The 24458-nt window shown below is 42.6% G+C and overlaps 1 protein-coding gene across 5 annotated transcripts in view; it reads left to right on the plus strand.

The window, feature by feature from the left end:
- The window catches only part of ATP2B1 (ATPase plasma membrane Ca2+ transporting 1), a 552666-nt gene that overhangs the window by 295083 nt on the left and 233125 nt on the right, over window positions 1-24458 (plus strand). For all 5 annotated transcript variants that reach the window (XM_078674265.1, XM_078674263.1, XM_078674267.1 and 2 more), the window contains exons 5-8: window positions 6565-6690; window positions 12862-13005; window positions 16781-16819; window positions 20546-20701. In XM_078674265.1, coding sequence (XP_078530391.1) covers window positions 6565-6690; window positions 12862-13005; window positions 16781-16819; window positions 20546-20701 — 465 coding nt within the window. The remainder of the gene's footprint in view (window positions 1-6564; window positions 6691-12861; window positions 13006-16780; window positions 16820-20545; window positions 20702-24458) is intronic.

Raw genomic sequence — 24458 nt, forward strand, 5'->3', positions numbered from 1 at the left:
AGGCGCTGGAGGAGGCATGTGGATTGTACGACGAAGGATGCTGGGCATCAGACTTATTTGCAGAGCCTTGTCTTCAGTTTCTTGTGGTATTCAAGAAGTGAGGAGGGACCTCGTCAAAGAAAATTTCCCAACCCCACAGCCACCACTAACTCGGTCACCTCTTTGCAAGACATCTGCAACAACCTCTTTTTAATTTCTTCTGTAACAAAATCCTCAACATCTGCAGCAACTTCGACCCTCAAAGCAAGACACTAGAACTCATCACCCAGCTGCCCACAACCACCAAATCGGACCACCAGATGACAAACTGGAAACCCCTACACCAGAAGACACCTCCTAAATTATGAGAACAAAACACTCTGGGTTCCCATCAATCCCTGCCCCACCATATTGTCAAATTAGGAGGATCTCTGATCAGCTCCCACCTCACCTCCTTTAACAACCCCTCCATACAAAGTGCAACCTTCCTGAACAACTGGAAATGCGCACAAATCACTGATTATTTTACAAAACCCATGGCACACTCAAAAGAGCTCAGCAACTACAGACCCATCTCACTCCTACTCTTCTATCCAAAGTCGTGGAGAAAGCTATCAACAAACAGCTCTCAAACCATCGTAAACAACACCTTGTACTAGACATCTTGCAGTCTGGATGCCGCAAAACTCACAGCATAGAAACCACTCACCGCAGCAACTGATGACATCCAGACCATCTTGGACAAAGGAGAAACCACTGCACTCGCGCTACCTCCCCTCGCCTTTGACCCCTTCTCCCACTGCACCATCATCAAAATACTCCACAACACCAGAATATATAATCCCGTCCCGAGCTGGCTGGCCTCCTTTCTCTCAGACAGGACACAGTGAGTCAGGCTCCTGCCCTACACCTCCGGAGCCAAGAATCTAATGTGTGGAGTCCATCAGGGATCATTGCTAAGCCCTACCCTCTTCAGCATCTAAATGGCACCACTCGCCCATGTTATAGGATCCCATGGAATCAACATTGTATCCTTTGCAGATGACACCAAGCTCATCCTCTCCCTTACAGACAGCAACCACACCACCATATCCAACTTCAACTCCTGCATGTCTAACAAAGCGAATTGGATGAAATGCAACTGCCTGAAGCTCAATTCAGATAAAACTGAAGACTTGATCTTTGGAAACAAGAGCTCTCTCTGGGACTCCTCCTGGTGGCCACCCCCACCGACCATGTCAAAAAAACTGAGCATCACCTGGGACTCCAGACTCATTTTGGCCAAACAAGTGAATGCTGTCAATTCCTTCTGCTTCTTCATCCTATGTATGCTTCTCAATATATATTCTATTGGCTCCCCACCGACACCAGACACACAGTCATCCAGGCCCTCATTACCAGCAGACTAGACTACGGCAACACACACTATGCTGGCATCAGGAATCAACTAATACAAAGAATCCAGACCACCCAGAACACTGCTGCAAGGCTCATCTGCGTCACGCCAACCTCAGATAGCTACACTTGTTCTCCAATCTGCAAGCGATGCTAATTAAAACTGCTCACCTATGCATACAAAGCCATCCACAATGTCGGACCTGCCTACCTCTACCACCTCCTCAACTTCCACTAACCCACTAGGCAACTGCACTCAGCCTCACTCTACCTCATGCAAATACCACACACCCACAGAAACAAGTCAGGAGGGCGCTCCTTTTCCAAATCGCCGACAAATCCTGGAATGAACTTCCTCAACAGATCAGGACCTCTCCATCCCTTCTCAGATACCTCAAGGAATTTAAGACCTGGCAATTAAACTAGGAGCCTGCTCATCTACTCCAGCGCCTGGATTTTCCTCGGGTGATAAGTGTGTTAAACAAATACTCATAACATAACAGAAGGAGACCATGATGTTTTGAGGGAGGTTGTTCCAGGGCTTGAGTGCAGTGTAAGTAAATGCTTGAATTCGCGTTCTGCTTTTGGGGATATGTGCAAGTGAGTGTGGTTGAGCGTAGGTGTCCGTTGTTCAGGTATGTTGGTCCGATATTGTGCAGTGCATCTAAGCGTGTTGAATAGTTCGAATTGGCTGTGTTTCTGGATGGGAAGCCAGGGGAGCTCTGAAATGTGGTGAGATGTGGGTATCCTGCGGGAAGTTAATGAGTGTCGCTGTGGCGTTCTGGATGGTCTTGAGTTGCTGTAGGATATGTTTGGAGATCCCAGCGTATAGTGTGTTGCCATAGTCCAGTCTGCTTGTGAAGAGGTCTTGCATGGAGAAGCGTCTGCTGCTCAGTGGTAGCCAGTTGAATATCTTGCGTAGCATGCAATGAATGTGGAAGAGGAAAGAGCTAACCGCCTTGACCAGCGCGATCATGTTGCACTTGTCCTCCAGAATGCTTGCTAGATTTCTGTTGTGGTCGGTTGGTGTTGGTGTTGGTAAAATCTCTGATTGCCACCTGGTGGTCGGAGTTGTGTTTGACGAAATTTGATCTCATCCAGAAGGCTACATTGATCATGCAGTTGGAGAAGTTGATTCTTGTGGGGTTGGACTTGAAGGCTAGAGAAAGGATGAGTTGGGTATCCTTTGCATAGAATATGGGATGTGATGATGTTGGCTAGTGGTGTCATGTAGATGTTAAACAGGGTGGGACTGAGAGATTAACCTGAACCTTGAAGGACTCCGCATATAAGATTCTTGAATTCCAATGTGTAGGTTGGTAGTCTGACTCTGTGTTCTTCCTATCTGGAAGGAGCCTATCGACTTTGGGGCTGATCCTTGGATGTCTGTTGTGCAGTATTCTGATATGGGTGTACTGGGAGACTGTATTGAAGGGTACGAAAGGATAAAGTAGGATGAGGGCTGTGGTTTCTCCATAGTCCAGTATGGTGTGGATGTCATCTGTGGCTATGATGATTGCTGTTTCAGTGCAGTAGTTGCTCTGAAATCCAGATTGCGTGTGGTCCAGAAGGTCATCGAGTTTCAAGTGGCTGGTGAGTTGCTTGTTCTCCATCACTTTGGCTGGGTATGGGAGCAAAGTGATGGGTCGGAAACTTCTCAGCACGCTTGTGTTAGCTGATGTTTTTTTGAGGGTGTTGACTGGGAAGGTGGCACATTTAATGGAGGTGTGGGTGAGGTGGTTGGTTATTCGTGTTCATCCCATGTTGTAGATGTGGTAGGAGTGTGGGTCCATTGGGGCACCTAGATTATACATTTTGTATGAATGATGCATGGTCATCTTCAGTACTTTCCGGTGCCTGTCTCTGTTGGTGGTAGTCAGGTTGGTGATGAGATGTTTGAGGTCTGTTTGTTGTTCAAAGTTGTTGTAGATCCTTGCTGTTTTGCTGTGGACGAAGAATGATAAGTTGTCACAGAGTTCCTGTGATGGGGCGATGGTGTTAGCTCTGGCCTCAGGAGTGCTGAATTGTTTGATGATTGAGAAGAACTCCTTTTAGCTGTTGGAGCTCACCTCTATACGTTTGGTTACTGCCCTTTTTTTGGTGTCTCTCAGAAGTTGGTGGTAACAGAGACTGCAGCCTTGTTGGCTGTTCAGGCGTTGGCATCGTGGCTGATTCTCCATCTTCATTCTGTTTGCAGCAGTGTTTAGATTCCTGTAAGTCATCTGTATACCAGCTGACTAGTTTGTTGGTTCTTCTTGGTCTGTTGCTGTTGATGGGTGTGAGGGAGATTGCGCAGTTCTTGATTAATTTGTTAAAGTTGGTGATTTCCTTATTGAGGTTGTTGATGGTGGTGTTGGGTTAGTTCGTTTTGAGGGCATTGAGCCAGTCTGCGTCTGTTACTTTGCTCTAGTTCACAATGGGTAAGTTGGTGCTGGTGGGTGCTTTGACTTGTGGTGGGGTGATTTGGAAGTGTATGATGCACTGGTCAGTCAATGTGAGAAGTAAGGCTGAGTTGTACATGATCCTCTCACTGGTGGCGAATATTGGAACCAGAGTATGTCCTGTGATGTCCGTAGGCTCTGTGACGAGTTGGGTGAGTGCAATGTTGCTCAGGCTTTCGAGGAGGGCCGTAGAGCAGGGATCCGTTGGGTCCTTGAGGTGGAAGTTGAGGTTGCAGAGTAGCATGAAGGAGTTGATGAAAGGAGCAATAAAGTCGGAGATAAGGTTGCTGAAGTTGGTTTGTGGTCCTGGCGGTTCATAAGCAAGGGTGCCTTTCAGGGTGAAGTTGTCATCTGTTTGTAGTCTAAAGTGCATGTGTTTCATGAAGAGTGTTGTCTGTGGATGTGGATCATTTGATGGTGTCCTTTTGGATGATTGTGAGTCCACCTCTTGGCTTGTAAAGGCAATCCTGTTGTGCGATGTTCTAGCTCGTTGGGATAAGCGCAACATAGGGTTGAACCTGCTGTCCATAGGAAAGAGGTGGTCCAAGATCTCGGTGGTGTGTTTGTTGAAAGAGCAGGTGTTGGAAAGCATGCATGCAAGTGGATGTTGTAGTGCTGGTTTGGTGTGTGGCGTTAGCCTAAGTGGGAGTTGAAGTTTTTGGTGCGTGGGGGACATGTGTGGGTGTACTGCTGCAGATGAAGCAGCATTGGTTAAATGTGAAGGGCCCTACCGTGGTGTGTAGCCTAGAGTGCCAGCCTGGGAGGGAGGAGGAGCAAAGGGGTTGGTGGGCAGGGCTAGCTGGAGGGGAAGAAGACATGGGAAGGAGATGCAGCAAGAGAGTAGGTAAGAAGCCGGATATGGTGGGGAAGGGGTTGCTGGGAGTGCAAGCCAGGCAAGAGGAGAGAAAAGGTAAAAAAAAAACGAAAACAGGCTTGGTGGTGGGAGCGACAAAAACGGTTGAAGAGAGCGGATGAGGAGGAGAAAGGAAAGCGGCACAAAGAGGTTAGGAACGGAGTGGGAAAAGGCACAAAAAGTGAGACAGGAGTATGAAACTGGCACAGTGGAGCTTAAAGCAGGGGAGATAAGGCAAAGAAAGGAGACGTTGGAGATTGAGAGGTGGGCAGAGGCTCAAGAGAGAAAGAAGACCTGAGGAGACAGATAAAGCAGCAGAGAGGTGGGGAGCCAGGTTCAAAAGGGCTTTGACTGGTTGGTGGACCTGTCCAGGTAAGTTTGAGTCTGGCCCTAAGCACCTGCTGTTTGCTGTAAATAGCAAGTGTTTTGCTATCAAATCAGTGATACCCATTTTAACAATTGCCAAAGGATGATACTCCAGCTGAAATTCAAAACCTCTATAGGTTAGACATAGTTGTCTGTATAGGGCACAATATTTACACTTTTTCTCACCTATATAGAATTGCATATCCTGTACATTCAAAAGAATAATAAACAGAATTTTTTATTTAGTTTGTTTAAATAGTACTAAACATTAAAAGTGGCTGACAGCACCAAGAAAAACAAAACTAATAACATGCATGTTTTGTTTTGATACACCAAAATGTATATACTTTTTATTGGAAGGCGAATTGCTTTTGACATAGCACTTTCTCTCTTTTCATTGCTGTTTGATAGTGGTTTGATGGGAGTTTATTCTCTGTCGTGCGTTGTAATATGAGTATTGCACCTCTATTTATTTGTGGGATTTGAGTGATTGTCACCACATCATATTTCACACCGGTTGAGATTTCACACCTACCTCTAGACAGTTAGCTGCTTCTTAAGTGACAGATTGAAGCGCGTCAAGGCTCTAAATGCTTTTTAAAGTATACAGAAAATTGGAAATATGGGGCATCGAGGTTGGCAACCCCCAGCCAGCTCTTCCCACGGAGTATGACTGGGTTGGTAGGCTGAAGCCATTTCAGCCCAAAAGACATTGCACGTCTGTACCTTAATCCTCGTTGCCTATGTATCTATTCAAAACTGTGTTTCCTGTGCGTTGAGACCTGAGCAACATGGCCGCTGCCCGGTGGAGTTGTTGGACAACTAATGAGGAGATTGGCCCTGGTTTCCCCCTCGACCGTCACCTACCCAGTTCTTCCCCGTCTCCCTGCTAGGGCTCCCTCCTCTCCTACAAATTCTCTCAACCTTGTTGTTTGTTTACTTTTCCCTACTACACTATTGTAGCTGATGTAATTTGTAATGCAATGTTCCTCTGTCATAGTGCTCTGATACCTCCTGGTCTAGCCAGCGCTACATAATCCTTTTTGATGTACCTTGTAATGCAGCGATCGCCTGGCTAAGCGCTCTGATACCTCTGGGTCTAGACAGCATTATATAGCTTTCTCAAATCAAATGGACTAAAAACTGTTTTTCCTGATCGTTGAGACATGAGCAACATGGCTGATGACCAATGGAGCTGCTAGACAGCTAATGAGGAGATTGGCCCTTGGTTTCTCACTTGACTGTCACCTACCCAGCCGATCATTGGGCACAGTTCCTCCTCGTCTCCTCGCTATTACTCCTTCCTCCCCTCCCCCCTACGAATTCTTGAGATTGTTCATGTGTACTGTACCATACTATGCTTTTGTATCTGATGTAACTTCTAACGCAACAATCCTAAATGTAAAGTGCTCTGATACCCTCTTGGGTCAAGTTTGCGCTATATAAAACTTAATAAATACATAAAATAAACATCACATGAGCATGGGTCTGTCTAAATTGTAGACTAAACATTTGCGTTTGATATTTTAGGTGATCTCTTACCAGCGGACGGTGTACTCATTCAAGGGAACGATCTTAAAATCGATGAAAGCTCGCTGACTGGAGAATCTGACCATGTTAAGAAAACTTCGGAAAAAGATCCTTTATTGTTGTCGGGTATGGCCCATTTATTTCCTGTCTTATTGTCTGTATTGAGGTTTGCTATAAGGAGTATTTACCTGAATGGTGTTTCTTAAATGTATTAAAAAATCTGATTTTTTTTTTTACCCAGTTAAGTAGTTCTCAATGTATCCACCATGGTAGGATAATGGGCAGAGCAAACTATTTGGTATTTAATGAGTGACCACAGGCAGGGAAATGCGAGAGGTGTCAAACCTTCTTTCCTGCAGTTGGATGAATTACACTCCATGAGACACTGACTCATCTGGTACTAGTTATAGGTACAGGGTGAAGTACCTCAAATTAATCAAGCCTTTTTAGTGTCCCTCATCTTAAGGCATTTTTGACATTCTGATATATAAATGTTTTGCTTCACGCTCAAAATAGTAAAACGCACAATAGCTTCATAATTTGTACTTGTTCCAAAAAACGACCTGTATTCTAAACAGTGAGTTATGTTTATGAAGACGGCATATATAAAATTAGTGGCAATTTTCTTTAGTACCTAACCCCCGTTGCGATTTCAGGCAGCCCTTTCCACCTGTTATATTTTTTTTAAAAAGTCTTCCACATGCCAAGGTAAAAACCTTATTTGCTGTGTACTTGAACTTAGGTGCAGAACCCCTCCTCTCCCTTTGTTCTTCTGTTCTGTTATTTGATACTACTTTGCTCATGAAAATACTTACCTGTACTCAGCTAACTAACCAAATAATAGCTGGATGGCCATTACGAATAGCCCGTAGAATACTACTAAGGTACAGCAGAAGTATTGGGGCATAACAGCTTGCCCTATTAGTGTGTGATTCGATAAAGAGGATGTATACCGAATTCATCCCTCCCCCCTTTCACTCCTTAGGGCGAGCCTGGAATTCGCATCCAAAGGATGCGGTCCAGGTGGAGAACTATAGCTAGCTGACTCGGGGGGAATGAAGGACAAGAAACTGCCACGCGCTGGATTTCACTGCGTGCACGCGCACCCACAGTCACGCATGCGCACAGCCACACGCATACACAGCCATACACAGGCACACACCCCCTACCCCCCACAGTCACACGCATACACACAGACTCCAAGACACATACACACACGCACGCTCACACACAGCCCCCCCCCCGCGCGCACACACACATGCCCCCCCCCCCCCGCCCTCGCAGCCCACTCACCGTCTTCCTTGCTACGGCGGCGGCTCTCCTCTCATCGGCTGCTGCAGGGCCCGGCAGCAGGACTCTTCCTCCCTCCTTTGGCACCGGGGCGCAGGGTAGGCTCCTGCCTGCTCCGGTGCTCCAAACAGCCGCGGCTCTTCCGTGGGAGGCGGGGTAGGCTCCTGCCCTCCTACTTCCTGTTTCCGGTTGTCCCGCCCGGCCTGCCTGACTTCCTGGTCGCAGGCCGGGCGGCGATGTTCCATTTAAGTGTCAGTTTTGATCGTATTGTACTTGCATTTACAAAGGGCTTCATGCTATCGGCAAGGCGCTTTCGGCAGTTGAGTAGCAGTACCACGCTTCCTCATACGCTGTGCTTGGGTGGAAGAATGCGTTTATAAGCTGACCTATATTGAAAGTGTTTTAATTTCCTGCGTGATATTAGCTTTAGGTGTCACGTTGCCCGTGCATGTTTTCTACGGCCCCTGCAAGGCATGTATATAAATTACCTGCAGTTTCCTGACATCACCGTTCCCCATTTGTGTGTGTTAGTTATTGTCTGTATATGCTTTTATTATTACTTTGAAATCCTTCACTCCTTCAAGGTGCTCATTTTTATACAAACAAAACTTAACTACTGCATAAAAAAAAAACATTGCCATTTACAATACTAAACGCTCAAACTTTTCTAATGCGAGACCTATTGCATTGCAAATGCTTGTTATAAAAGTGACCTATTTCCTTAGTTTCATTTGGAAAATCTAGTCCTTAATATATTCAGTCATTTTTTGCTCCTTGTTTCGAAAAATATTTATTTTAAAGTTTTTATGGTTGATTGGGGTTTTTTGCGCAAATTTCCTATTTGCATCCATTACATTTGTCATAGTGTGAATGCTGCTGTCTACATTCATGATACTTTCTTTGGTTTCTAGATGAAGCATAGTATTTTTTCCCCAGTTTTCAAATGCGTCCTTAGTGAATGAGCTGTGTTTCTCTAAGGTTTTTTGCCTGTTAAAATAATAGTGGGATTATTTTTGATTTTCCTCTGATTAATCTGCCTTTTGGGAGCACAACTGTCTGTCTAGTCCCAAATCTCTTCCGCTTACACTTCCGTAGATGGAGATTGAGCGGTGACAGCTGCGGAGTTTCAACTTGCTGGGTGAGGTAATATTGACCAAAAACCTCTCAACCTAATCTATCTAATCAGGGCATTGGGAGAAATGTGCTATCTGGTGTAGACCCAGTCGGCTTGATACCTTTCAGGCAAAGTTATGAGATGTTCTTTTATTTATTTTATCTTTGGCCCTCCAAGGTTTTGTGCTATTCATGGTTAAAGATTATATGGGATCCCTCTCAGCCCATTTATGTTTGCCTAAGTATCCTAAATCAACTGTTGTGAAGTGGTTCTTATAGGGGTTAATGTATGTTTATGCGAAATCCCATGATTAGGCCTCAGTTGGTCCTGGTGTTTCTTATGTGTATGTTCTATGAGCCCTTGAACAGTTGCTTTCTATGGTGCCTCGCCATCAAGAGGGTTTTTCTTATTTCAGTTACTTCTCCACATCTTGTCAGTGAGCTGCAGGCAATAATAGTTCAACCTCCATACATATTTTCTTTCCTGACAAATAGGTGCTTAGAACACTGGCTTCATTTCTGTCAAAGGTTGTCTCACCCTTGTGGATCAGTCCCTCATCTTATCTACATTTTTCTCACCTCCACGGCCCTCAAAAGACTAGAAACTCCATCGGCTTGGTCCAAGTAGAGTCCTCTGATTTTCAGCCATTCTGGTCCTTTGAAGAGTGAGGCATTGCAAATGCACACCCTGTCCAGGTAGACCATCCTAGACATAAAGACATGCTATGCTCTGGCCAAGAAGGCCGTTTAGGGCCGACATGCTCGATTCACAGAAGCCAATTCCCCCTCCACAGTGTTGGGGGCAGTGTTCCGGTCTTGGACATCTGGCAGGCTACTGCATGGGCGTCCATGTATGCATTCACCAAGCACTACTACTTCGACTGTCAAGTCTACAGAGAGAACCATTTTGCATGCTTGGATACCAGGATTTTTTAGTATGAGCCTTCTCTTCTGACTCTCCAGCTGGTGCTGGTTGAAGGACCTGTTTACTCATTAAGGCAGACTTTTACTCACATGGCTGAGAATGTTGTGTGTGGTTTTATACAAAATGCTTCTTCTTTTTAGCTTCAGGACCACTAAAACTAATTTCCATGCCAAAATCATTAGAGAAAATTTTTCATCTTGAGTATGGTGGTCAAATCCCAGCAGAAAATTATTTTGACGGTATGAAATTGCCTTAAATTACTCTGGTTCTGAGAATTACTATGGCAAAACTAAAAGTTTTTTTTTATTGCAACTAAAAATGCTTATTGCCATTTGTACATGCTCCATTTTCTCAGCAGCCATTCAATGAAATGCTTTGTAATTGCCCAAAATGATGGAGCTCTGTCACCAAAAGAAAAAAGATCTACCTATTTTTAATCTTGTATCATTCCATCCATATAGTGCCATGAAAAATATACTATTGAACAATTTTGTGAACTTTTGCCCAAATTTTGAGGGTCTGATTTACAGTAACACTGTTACCCAAATAACCCACGTGTTAGTAGATATTTACTGGCGTGGGGTAGAGTCCTCTTCTTTACTTCAGGCCCTCTGAATCCACTGTAGGCAGTAACTTCCTGGGAGTGCCCTCATCCTTGGATAGATTTGTTTAAATGAAGTGCATGCTCTCATGGCAAAGATACGTTATCTATAAAATATACCTAATTGATGAATCTTACCCTTAACAAATTTAATTTTTGAGGGATTCTTCTTACATGTGCCTTGCATTACCCACTGATCTCTATGGGCTCTCAGCCTATTGAATATTGCCATAGTTGATGATCTCGACCCTTTGTTTTTCAAACAACTGCAAACTCAAAGTATATTAGAAATTATTTTCAAGTTGCCACCCCCCAGCTCCTACCATTATTTAATCAGGCAGATTGAAGTCCTATTTTTCACATAGTTTGATCATAAATATATTGGTTTTTGACTGACTTAATTGATGCAATGTGATCATTTCCTAATACTGATTCAATCATTGTCTACCATTAACCTTCGCTTTTAGACTGAGTTGAGGAATCTAGGGCACTTCTAATGTAATTACATGTATATGATTGATTCTAATGGGTTCCATGTGTTTTGTTCTACACTGGTGAGGATTTGGCTAGGCCTCTGCCATTTTTTTGTATCAACACAAGGTTATAAGGGTCCTGCTAAACATCCTAAAGCCAGCCATAGATTCCATTCATCCGAACTCTCAAGCTGTTCAATGCCTTTATTTGTCTTTTCATCCAATGCTTAGTGAGTAGGCTTTTGGATGTCTCTACTATATATTTCCCTTCGATTAGCTTCATGAAACTGCTTTCCCTCTAGAGTTGTATCCCATGTCTTGGTACCTAGACATATTGGAGATCAAATACTTATTAAATTAATTTCATGCTCAAATGTTGTAAAGCTGTCCTATAAGGCTGTCCACAATGCTTCATTTGATTATAAATGTCTTTATCATTTTAAATTGATCAACATAAATTTGCATTGAAAAGTTCATTCTGCATATCCGCATAATTTACAGAATTCCTAATATGTGAGCAATGTAATCAATTCGGGCTTTTCTATAAATTCATGTTGGAGAACATATCCTTACCTACATTTTGGTTACTGAACATATTGGTTGTTCATCATTCATCTCTAAGACTTAATATGCAAGTGTGCTTGTTAGCATGCTATACTCATTGAGCTGCTGTATTCTGGGTTGGAAGCTGTTTGTGTGGTGGCATAATCATCCGAATTTCAGAATACCTGATTAATAATTTTTCATTTAAGACCATGACAATCCCAGGTCTTTCCAAAACGTTGATCAGATCTTCCAGGTAAATAGAATTAAATGCAGGGTATTTCCAGTCTCAAAAACACCAGAAATTAGTTCATATAACATTCAAGTGTTGAGTTGGGTTATTCAGCAGGGGTGGCTCCTCCATGTGGGTGGAGGAGCGTCGCCTCACTGCTTTCTTGCAGTGCGAGAAGCAGAAACATAAATGGTATTATAAGTACTATTTTATGTTTCTGCTTCTCGCACTGTGAGAAAGCAGAAGGGTTTGGTTGGGGGCGGGTGGGTGGGCGTCCTGTTGTAGGGCAGGGGAGGAGTGGCTTGCCTACTCTGAGGGCGCTGGCTGTTTGGTCGGCCGACCAAACCAGTCATACACACCCTACCTCCCCATAGACACCTGTGTGGTCGGCGTCCCACCCATCACAACGCTGCCATTGCAGCATTGTGATTCACTTAGGGGAGGGAGGCTGCCTGCTTCCTGTGAGAAGCAGAGACGATGCGGGACCCAGACCAGGCTGGTAAAGGTAAGATAACATTCTTTTATAAATTAAACTTCCACCACACCCACCACCACCCGTGAGTCATGCTGGCTGTGATTGTTATTCAGTCCTCTAGAAAGTGGTTTGGTTGGAGACATGATGACACAAGCAATCTGGGATGAATTGTTGGTCATGCTTCTTGTATTTGATTTGTTGGTTGCAATGGACTACTCAGTTGTGCTTTGGTACTTAAATAGTGTACTGGGGTATTTTTCGTACCATTGGTCCATGCTTAACTGAATATGATTTTGTGCCTTCATACTGTGTGAAGTTCTTACTTGTTTCTGTTACTCTGAAACAAACCAGTTTTGATATAGAATAGAATTGCTTCAGTAAATACAGAAACACATGAATTCTTAGATATTACATTGAGTGCAGAAGGAGTGTTGTATCTACGTGATGTAGTTAGTACATAGATAATTCTGCAACAAAGTAGAGGTGCATCACGTTTCATAAAATCTCTTACATGATGAATGGAAGATTTGCTTGACAATTAATTTTGCACGGCAGTTTGGACCTGACATGTAGGTTTTTGAGAGTATATGTCTTGTACTGATATGCCTTTGTCTATGCAGTTAAAAGCATCACATTGTGTTTCAGGCACCCATGTAATGGAAGGCTCGGGAAAAATGCTAGTAACTGCTATTGGTGTTAACTCGCAAACGGGAATAATTTTTACCTTACTTGGCGCTGGTGATGAAGAGGAAGAAAAAGAAAAAGAGAAGGAAAAAAAGGAGAAGAAAAGTACGTATATTAGTTTTGGTGAACTTTTGAATGTATTTATTTTTATGTCTGTTTCAAGAATTATTTGTAGAGTTTTCAGGAGTGTATATGCAGTATAGTTGTAGAGCCTCGTGCATCAAACTAGCTTAGAAGAAAAGCATTTTGAAAAGCAAAGCCTTAAAATAACTCTTAATAAGCCGGACGAACATGCCAAATATATTGAATGCTTAAACAATGTCACATGGGCAAAACCCACATTTTCTCCTTATTTTCTCATTTCTCCAGTTCCAAATTACTAGCACATATTTGACTTTTTTTTTTATAGTTCGTTATACAATAATTGCCCAGTAACACCGATGAATATATGACCTACGTAATACAACCAGGATTTTTCTAGTTAGTGAAGGGAAAATAAAGATTTTATTAAATAGAAAATGGCACATATTTTTGCTATTAAAAAGTAGGGGACTGCATTTCACTTGTTTCTTCTACTACGTAGCAACATTTTTTGATGCTTCCTAAGTGAGAGCAGATATGACAGCTTATGCAGCCTGGATATTGATCACTCCACTCAGACGCAACAGAACTTCCAGGAATGTGAGCGTGAAATATGTGAAGACACTAAATGTAGACCACATACCTCTGGAACCAAGGAGGCTGAAAACAATCTAGTTAAAAGTGGTGCTGTTGGAGAGCGATTAAAATTGCTCACCATAGATGAGTAACAAAGACACAAGAAGCAGAACGATAGACCCCTTAAAAAGCAGGCCAATAATGAGGAACCAAAACGTAACTTCAGTTTGAACTGTCAATCGTGGGTGGGCAGTTGGTGTATAATTCATTAAATGTTTATATTGACTAAACCCATAAAATATATACATACCAAACAGTGTAAATATTAAACCTGTCTCTTATGCACAAGATAGTTTTACAATTAATTTGTCTGTCCAAATGCCATAGGGCCTGGCAAAATCATTTTTAAGCAAAGTTAATCACCCCAAGCTTGTAGAAGGCATACCTATAAAAAAAAGGACGCCACTATCTCATTCAGTGCTGTTCTCGTAGGTAACTAGACCCTTGTCTAACTCCGTACTGTTAAGGTTAACTCTACAGATGAGTTCAGGCTGCTTCCAGCGCATATGCCAAATCTTAGTTTAGATATCTACGTGACCATATGCTGCGTATGGGTGCAGACATTTCCTGAGCTAATAATTACTTCAACCTCTCAAAATATCACCTAAACTTTTTTCCAAGTTTCCTTACAAAGTACTTATCAGGATTTAATTGGGAGAACCTACAGCCCAAGTAGCTTTCTCTTAAAAAACTTAAATTTGGCTTTCTGTATCGAAACTACAATTTTGTATGAAGTTGGCAAACTTCTTCAGGTCATTCACACAAATATGGAAGGCATGCTTGATTTAGAATGTAAATTGTTGTAACCCAGATGCTTGCAACATAATTAGGAAGATGAACACTGAATCTAGCTTACCTAGATTTCTACTTGGACATCGCAAGAAGGTGACACAAAGTACAAACAAGCATTTGCAATGCAATAGGTCTCGCATTTATGAGAGTTTGAGCTAGTGGCAATGCAATAGCTTAAATTCTTGCAAATGCGAGGCCTATTGCATTTCAAATTACTAGCACCCAAGCAGTTCTTTCACATTTGTGAAGACCGTGCCCCATTCTTTAGACAAGTCGCGTCTAAAGAAAGGGGCGTGTCTGACATTAAAGTGAAACCGTGGCATGGGGGCTTACACATAAAAGCACGTTTGCTAAGTTCACAAACAGATGTTGGTTTTTTTGGGTTTTTTTTTGGTAAAAGCGCCCATGCAGTGCTTTCAATTTAATATCTGACTAACAGAAAAGGGTTCCGGCTCTAATCAGCAAGGCTGAGCCCGATCATCAAACAACCAACATGTAATGTGCCAATACTGATGTCTATTCACTAAATTCTTTCAACAGCAGTACAAAAAATCATTCAATGTAACCCGAAGTCATTATTCTTTTGTTTCTTTAATTTGATAATGCAAAAACTTTTTTTATTTCTTTTTTTTGTTTTTAATTTATAAGTAGTATTTAGCCACTTCTCAGGGCAGTAATGGTTGAAATTCCCTCTTGGCTCTACTAGCATACCTCTTAGATCTTGTACCTCCCAAATTATATATCTCAAAGCTGAGATGCGGCCAGGCCCATCAGAAGTTAGTGTAGACTTGTGTACTAGGTTAAAAAAGAACTACAAAGGATCTGCCAGAGAGTTCAGGCTTTTAATTTACACATTCCATTCTTTTAAACACTGTTTCTCTACGGTCTAAATCTCCCCACGGCCAGTTTCACAGACCACCCTGTTGACAGCCAAGCCAATTTACATATAGAGAAACTGTGCAGTTGGCCTACCTCTTCCAGGAATCCGTATTTGTTAGCTATATTTGCATTTCTAGCTGGCCTTTATCTAGATGGGCACCATTTGTCAAAAAAAGATGAAAAAGTGATGAAGCTCCAATGATTAAACTGTAGCATAAATATCTGGGGAAGGTGGCCTAAATAAAAGTAGACTCGGAATTTCGGTCATTTCCCTGAGACACTTTTAAAGATTCAAACAGAGTGGTCCCTCGACTACTTTGAGTCTTGCAAAAGAGAGCTGTATGTCCACTGTAAATCCCAGGATGGCATTTGATAGGAAGGATAATCTCTGATTCTCCCAATTGATTAGAAACTCTAGACCCTGAATACGTTTTGTAGTCCTATTCAATGTGGCCTGTGGCATGAGAATCTTGTCATAATTGCACATTCATCTTTCTAGCTGAAAGGGATGTTGTTCCATTCTTGAGAAGCTTAATAAAGCACCATTTAGCTTTGATAGTTCTGATGGGAGGATCAGCAATTCTCTCACTTTGCCCTTAAATTCAAGGTGTAGTAAACTGCTATGTGAATTTAGAAAAGGCTGCCATCAGGTATACATCTTTTAGGTCTTTTCGACCAGCCAATCCTGTGGAAGCAATATTTCTCACAGACTTGTGGTGTTACACCTTGACAATAAAGCACTCGTTTTTAGAAAGTCTACCTTTCTAGAATCATACTCCGAAGACATCTTAGATCACAAGAAGATGGGACAGTGGCTCCCTTCTGATGAAGAGCTACCGCCTCATAGATTATTAAACATTTGTCTTACGAGAAATTAATGTTAAGGGCAATTAACGTGCCCTTGGCTTCTCCACTACTGCTTGCTACATCTAGAGTCCCAGTTTCTTGAAGACCTTGAAAATTTAACTCCTGGTCTCTCATAGAGCTCCCACGTGCTCAGGGAAGGCTTCTCAGGTTTAACTCCAGCCAGGGCTTCCACAAGGTCCAGTTTCACAAGCTACAATACCAATTCCAGCTGACTGCTGGTTCTTCCACACAAGATGGCAGCATTCAGCATTTGTGTCCCTACAGCAGTGAAGTAGATGCTAGCAGGCTGACCTTTGCATTACAGTTCCAGTCCCTATGTGAAAGTGGTCAGAAGTCCTCCTTTTTTTATTTCCCTACTTTGTCAGGCAGAACTCTTCTTCCCGGAGATGTTATTCCAGGTTTAAGAATGTTCTGAGAGGTTGGTGATAAGGTGCCATTTTTATCCTGTACACTAGACGATGAAGAGCGATTTTCCCTTTGTCAAATAATTACATCACCAAAACTCACTCCCATTTTCGGCACTTCTTTCATCTAACTGTAAACCTTCTCAGACTCCCTTGACTGCATTTGTATTCAAGGCTACAATATGGAATTTTAAATAGTATACATTTTATTTTCCTTGCAGGTAAAAAACAAGATGGCGCAATTGAAAATCGTAACAAAGGTAAGGGTTTGTTATATTGTAAAATGTGTTTAGTCCAGTCTTCTTTTACTATAATATGTCATTTTCAAGTCATTTTATGTGTGCTCACTAGCATCTGAATTGTAATGAAATAACATTATAAAATTACCATCAGTAACATCAATGTTAGTTTCTTAACATACAATAAGGTCTCCATTTTATGTCTGCAATGACGGTATTATTTCTATTTATGGCGACTTCAGTGCACCTCAGCAAGTGTAATTATTAAAAAGTGAACCAATGCAGCCATTTAATACTGTCCCATTTGATATTCATGTGTTACGGTCTTGCAGTTGACTATGCCTCTTGCCTTCTGTAGCAATAAGACACTTGAAACCTGACAGGTGTGCCATAACTAATAACCGAACTTCATTTCTCTCACTCTCTCCACTGCCTCATTAAAGCTCTGCTATCAGAATGACTGAACCTACTAACACGAATGTTAAAGAATATATTAAGATGAGGAGTTATGGTAAAATACATTCATGATTGATCACTCAGAGTGCCGGGGCTAAAGCAAAGCAACATGGCATTACACATTTTCCAAATGTATTTTATTTGCATGCGTAGTGGAAGGAGTAAAGGTAGTCCGCCTCAGGAGGATGGGCAGGCATGGTTACCAGACTGTCTTTTCAAGAGATAGGTTGTGAGGAAGTGCTTGAAATCTTGTAGAGTAGGAGCTCGGATCTGACTAGGAAAGGTATTTCATAGGAAGGCCTTAAGCAATTCAAAAGGCAAAAACTTAAATGATATGGCTTATTTACAGCCAATAGCGTATTGCTTGCATGAGTAGTGTCTAGTGTAGAGCTGTAGTGTGTGAGTATTGTAGTACAATTGCATTTATGCTGCGCTTACAAGACCCATGACAATGCACTGAAGCACTTTATGGTGGTTAGCACGCTACTCCGTAACCCAAGGTTAGTGGTAAATCCAGTGGTTATTAGTTACTTTTAGAAATGGGTTATTTACTTGTGCTTTGACGAAATTGATGCATTTCCTCCAGTTTCAAGTTGTGCATTAATGTAATGGTGGTTAGGTTTGGTTACTAGAGATGAGTTCATAGTTGAAAGATGTCTGATGGTGGCCTCCCATGTAAAGTTTTGAATTGTAGGTTGAGTAGCCTGTAGTAGGCATCGGGTCTTCTAAAACCTTTGTTTGTGACTGTGAAACATATACTGCATTCTTGTATCATTATGAATGCCTTTATAAGGTGACTAGTAAGGTGCTGCTGGAGTCTTCCTTGTAAGCTGTTGTGATAGGACAGCTTACTAAAATCCTTGGTGATCTACAATGATTTGGGAATATCAGAGAAGTGAGAATCAATATTTCTTATAAGTGGTTAGAATCTGATGGCTGTTGTAGCTGAGGAGTTAGTCGACCTGATTATCATCATGTAATTTGCATTCCAAGGATCGAGACTGAAGGAGGGGGAGCAATGGACTTACAGGAAAATGCAAACTGATGGAGCAAGGTAGAAGTGTAAATTGGGGCAAACATCGAAATCAATTTCTGACAGCTGTGAACCAGTTCCATTTTTGTCTGCTGTTCATTATGAAAGAATGCAAGATTATTTTTGTGAAGCATACCACTGCCCTAAAACTTGGACGTCCTCTTTCAAATGCATAAGCACCATAACATTCAGAACTATGATTCCTGACTCCACAGTCATACACTGCATCTATTCTACGCACACATCCTACACACATTCATAGGGTAAACATTTATACATTGTTTAGGTCTCACATTGATGAGATGAAAGACTAAATTGTGGGTGATGGAAAGATCAATTTAAAAACTAGGCTGACCAGTAGGCAATTCGCCCTGGCAAGTGACCGGTAAAAAGACCTCTCCTGCTACTACAATTTGTTGCTGCCACCACTGTCGGTCTTCCACATCCTGGTGAGCTGACACAATTCATGCTCCATTAAGGAGGTTGCACATGGCATGTCCCTACAGCCAGAAATTAAAAATTGTCATAAACTTTCTATCTGAAAGTAGAAGTGAGCCCTCTCTTGAACCATGGGGTAAGCTTTTTCTATCTTTTCTGTCCACCAAACACATTGCATGTTAAACTGGGCATAACTGCACAAGTCAACACATCACTGCATCCTTCTTCCACAACCTGCAGATGCTGAGGATAATCTTCAAATGGCTCCCATGCAACACTAGAAAAACTGTCACTCCAGCCCTAGACACCAGCACGTTTTTCTACAGGAACACCCTCTATGCTGGGATCACCAAGCAACTCTCTAAAATACTAGAAACCATCCTGAACTTGGCAGCCAAACTCATTCTCAACCTCCCACACACAAATTGCATCACACCACGCCACACAACCGAGAGCGCCACTGGCTCCTGATAACCAGAATGCTTATTTCAAACTCCTCTCATATACACACTCTCAAGGCACTACATAACATATGCTCCACCTACGTGAACAGTTGCATCTCCTGTCATCAACCACCCAGAAATGTCCACTCTACAAGACATCTACTTGCAGACATCCCACACATATACAGAACCAGAACAGGAGGGCGGATGTTCTCTTGCATCGCTCCAAAAGTGTGGAACTGTGTCCCATTCTAAATCAGAACCTCCTCCTCTCTTCTTGAATTCTGAAGAAGCTGAATTAACCAACCGTACCAAAAGGCAGACTTAGGCACACATCTGTTCAGAACCAGAATGCCCTCGTCGTGGGTGATAGTGAGCTTAATAAATATACATAACAGTTGCTACAGTGCACACTTGGAAATATGTGAAGTCTCCATAATGAGTTACTGAAAGCACCTAGAATTAAATATATTGGCTGCAAAATGGAAAACGTTATCATTTAAATTATGTAATCGTTTAGAATATTGCATAAGATAAATGTTTGCTTCTGTAAAAATGTTTGATTGATTTGTTAAAATTTTTAAATAACATCTTGCTTAGACAAAAAGTTACATGCATCCCTCTGTTTTGCGAGCCCCCTGGATCGATTTGTTAAACAGCTTGGTAATTTGAGCTGATTTAATGCTTGCAAATATGCACTTCCCATGTGCATTTGAAATGCAAATCTATTGACACGTTTAGTTCTTTTTCTTTAAAATAGTTGTGCATCCACAAATTGTAACCGAAACATTTACTTGACCAGATAAATATACCTTGTGATTCAGGTAGAGGGCATGGTGGAATCAATTTACACCGTTGACCATTGTCCTCTGCTTTTTGAAAGTGGTACACCTGCAACCCACTTTCCCCTCCAGGATGTTAAACCATAAGAGTTGGGATAAGCACTCATCCCAAAAAAAAACTTACATTTTGGGCATGCTTAAGAGTGTATTGCATCAACTTCTGCTTTGTTCGTCTTATACGGTATTTTGCAATGTATGTTTAATCCTTTTTTTCACCTTTAAACTATGCATTTTAGAAGTTCATTGAAGACTTCACTTCTTAATTTGATGTATTCGATTTAGCCCCCCTCCAACTTGTAAGGGGCAAGTGGTGAGAGGCAAACACTTGATAGATGATAATTACTTCTATTGTTTATTTGTATTGTTGAATGTTATAGTCATGAATGCAATGGCAACCAACTTGCAATACTCTGTGGAGCAGGAAGTTGTGAGGATTTGTCTTGTAAATGTAATTAATAGGCCTGTCACATTTTATACGGTATGTAAAGTATGACCTAAATATCATGTTTGCGTAACTTTTATTTGTGCTTTTCAGCAAAAGCCCAAGATGGTGCAGCAATGGAAATGCAGCCTCTGAAGAGTGAAGAGGGAGGCGATGGAGAAGAAAAAAAGAAAAATCATTTGCCAAAGAAAGAAAAATCTGTTTTACAAGGGAAACTTACTAAACTAGCAGTACAGATCGGCAAAGCAGGTGAAATATTTGTGTAGGGCAAATGTTAGTAGTGTGGATTATGATCTGTATTACTGATATGTAGGTTTTCTACAACTGCATGACCTTGCTGATAAGCAAGGATAGAGGTATTTGTAAGTCACTTACAGCATGAATTAACAGCTGGTACACCGTGTACTATGGTAAGGGTTAATCTTCTGGTTTCTTTTTAGACTTGGAGTGTGTTAAGAGGTGCAAAATATTTGATTCCTTGATATATATAGGCCCTTTCATTACATCTGAAGTTTAATCCAGCTTTACTTATATCGGCAACTCAGTTACTTCTAAAGGTGGCAAATTATGATTTTCCTATTGATAGTAAAGAAAAAGTCCTTATTGTGTCAAACAAGCATTTCTCAGAATTCCAATGACCAATTTAGTTCAAACAAAGCATGTCTTTACTGAGTATATTAACTATATACAACTATATACTTAAATTAAAAGGGCCATTCTTAAAGCTATAATAAGCCACTCGCTTTGTAAATGTTTGTTTCCTTTATGTTCCCCTTCTGTTAACTTATCTTCTATTTCATTCCCTCTGATCCTAGTTTCTTCCTCCTTTTATTTCACTTTTGTTTGATTTCCATAACTGCAGCATAATGGTAAAAGTCAGTATTCTGGGAGGGGCTTGAATATACATTAATGCACTTGTTATGACATTACCAGTTACTCCTTCTCTGTGAATACCTCTGATGAGATAATCACTGCTCTTAATAAAATTGACATATTGGTAACTGCTAGTAAAATTATTATTCTGTGCCAAGAACTGTGGGAGAGAGTTATGTGTGTTTTACAGCTTACACACTACTATGAATTAACCATCTCATCCACCTTGATTAGTGAATGCCAATACTGGAATGGAAGGTTCTGTTCTATCAATAGTTGAAACATTATCTGGGACTTTAAATCTTGGTCACAGTCTTATTTATTTTTTTATTTTATTTTATTTTAGTAGTTTTGTATAGCGCTAGCTAGACCAAAGGGTATCAGAGCGCTTCAGAACATGTACATCATATACAGTAGTTAGCAAATGTTCAACTGTACAAAATAGGTCATCTAAATGATTGTACCCAGAGGGAATCTTGAGTTACGACCGTGTTGTCAGACTCGAAGTTTTAGAAAACCTGGAGAGACAGTTAGGGGCAGTACGGTCGAGGAAGAGGACTTTGAGTAGCCTCTTGAATTTTGAAAACGAGGGTATTGTTCTGAAGTGGGGAGGTATGGAGTTCTAGATTTTAGGACTGTTACCAGCAAAGGATTTGGCTGAGGTTCTGTGCTTGCGAGTTTTCGGAGGGATGAGCAGTAGAGAGCTGGAGCTCCTGAGGTTCCTGGACTGGCCTGCCCTGGTGAGCTTGGCGGCCAGGTATTCTAGTTTGCCTGTGTGCAGGGCTTTGTGCGCGATGCCGGCTATTTTCAAACTGGGTCGCAACTCCACTGGGAGCCATCTGAGTTCTCTAAGGGCTGGAGAGATGTGCGCAAATTTTTTATTTCCGTAGACCATTCTCGCTGCTGCGTTTAGTGTCGTCTTCAAGGGGGCAAGGTGAGATATTGCTGTCCCTGTCAGGGTCGCGATCCCGTAGTCTATTCTGGAGAGGACTAATGCTTGGGTGGCTTGTTGAAGGTTCTGGGGGGGGAGGAAGGGTTTTATTTTGTAAAGTAATTTTAGGTTGAGAAAGGCACTTTTAGCAGATCTTGAGATGTGTTTCTTCATGTCAAGTTTTGGGTCTAGGGTGATCCCTAGAGAGTCTGCCAGGGAGAGGTTGCCATTGAGGGCATCGATGGCTTTGAGCCATTCTTTGATTTGAGGGTTATCATCTTTGTTAGAAATGAGTAGTATTTCTGTCTTGTCTTGGTTTAGTTTCAGGTGATTGGTTGGGAGCCAGTCTTGTACCTCCTTGAGCGTATTGTTTAGTCTCTGGACGTCGTCAATTGAGGTAGTTTCCAGATAGAGCTTTGTGTCGTCCGCATATAGATGAAAGGGGATATTGGATTTTCTGAGTATCGAGGTGAGGGGTTCGATGTAGATGTTGAAGAGCTGTGGGGAGAGTACAGACCCTAACACCTCTGATGACCGGGTGAAGGTCGGATTCGAAGTTTTTGATTTTTATTCTCTGTGATCGGTTGTGAAGAAAGGAGGAGAACCATTGAAGGACTGTCTCTTGTAAACTGACTCTATCTTGAAGAACCCTTAGGAGCAGGTTGTGGTTGACTGTATCGAATGCAGCCGATAGGTCTAGGAGGATGAGAAGGCAGCATTGATCGGAGTCGAGGGACTTGAGTAGGTCGTCTATGACGTTGAGGATTGCAGATTCAGTACTACATCCCTTTCTGAATCCCGATTAGTCGGGATCTAGAAATTTGATGTTTTTCAAGGTGAAGGGTTAGCTGGGGGAGCACGCATCTTTCCATGATTTTAGCCAAAAATGGAAGGTTCGAGGATCAACTGTCATGTCACACTGTTGTGGTATTGTCTTGGTTTTATAATGTTAAACAAAAAGTATTTTTGCTTTTTCACTTGGGTCCAAAATATTGACATGTTAAAATATAGCAGGAGAGCCAACACAATCACATTCTAGGTTCCAATGACTGTTGTTTCCAAGGCAAGTTAAGTTATTAATAAAATGGCCTTCAGATGCTTAGTTTACATCCCAAAACTGTCTATACGCATTCTAGACCGATATATCGGACACAATCGTACAAGCATTTTGCACACTGTTGACTCCCTGTTGTACCATTAGTGCCATGATACGGTGCTCTAAATTATTTGAAAGAAACAGGTTAGTATTAGATTCCTTACCTTAGAATATCCCCAGGCGTCAGACTGGATCCGGAAATTTTTGCGTAGCCGTACCCTTGCACGTCGGTAGGCGTCGTCTGCGGCTCCGCGTCCGTCGTCGGCGTCGTGGGCGCCGTGATGATGTCGTCAGGGTGCTTAGACGCCACCTCCGCGTGCTGACGTCAGTTCTTCTTTTTTCCGCGCCAGCAGCGCAGATCCTGAAAAAGTGGTACCTTATTCATTTTTTGACTAAACTTTTTACGATCCCTTTTGATCATTTTTTCGAGTCTTCGACTCTGAACGGTGCCGATAGGGATGCCAGGTTTTAAGCCCTGTGAGGACTGCGACCGACTGATGTCGATCACCGACCCTCACCGCCGGTGTCTCCACTGTCTCGGCGTCGATCATGACGACAAGACCTGCTCCGACTGCCGGGCCCTGACTTCGAAAGCTAGGCGGGAGCGGTGCCGCAAGCGACTCGAGCTCCAGCAGTAGGCCCCGTGCCGCGAGAGGTCCCGGTCCGGACAGAGGTCGAGGGACCGGTTCGCGGGATCAGAGCCATCATAGCCCCGGGAGTCGACATCACTCCTCAGGTTCGAAGTCGTCAGGTAAGCACAAGAAGTCGAAGAGAAGTCATCGCTCTTCCGACTCCCCCCCCCGACGCTCGCGCGATGCGGCCGGGGGTTCGGGTGACACCGCCCACGCGGCTCCATCGGAGTTGTGGATGTCGCGTCCGGCCCCATACCCTCCGGTCCCTGGGCCGCATGCGACGTCGGAGGAGATCGAGCGCTTCCTCATGGCCATGAGGTCTCTCACTCCTCCGGCGGGCTCCGCGGCGCCTTCGGGCCCAGCGGATCCATCTGGAGGGCCTAGCGGGTCGGTGGCTTCGGCCCCGGCGCCGGCGGGTGCTTCGACCCCTTCGCCGCTGGCGCCTTCAGGCTCGGCGCCGCAGGGCCCCGCTGG

The sequence above is a fragment of the Lissotriton helveticus genome, chromosome 1_1 (assembly GCF_964261635.1).
Source record: "Lissotriton helveticus chromosome 1_1, aLisHel1.1, whole genome shotgun sequence".
NCBI classification, from domain to species: domain Eukaryota; kingdom Metazoa; phylum Chordata; class Amphibia; order Caudata; family Salamandridae; genus Lissotriton; species Lissotriton helveticus.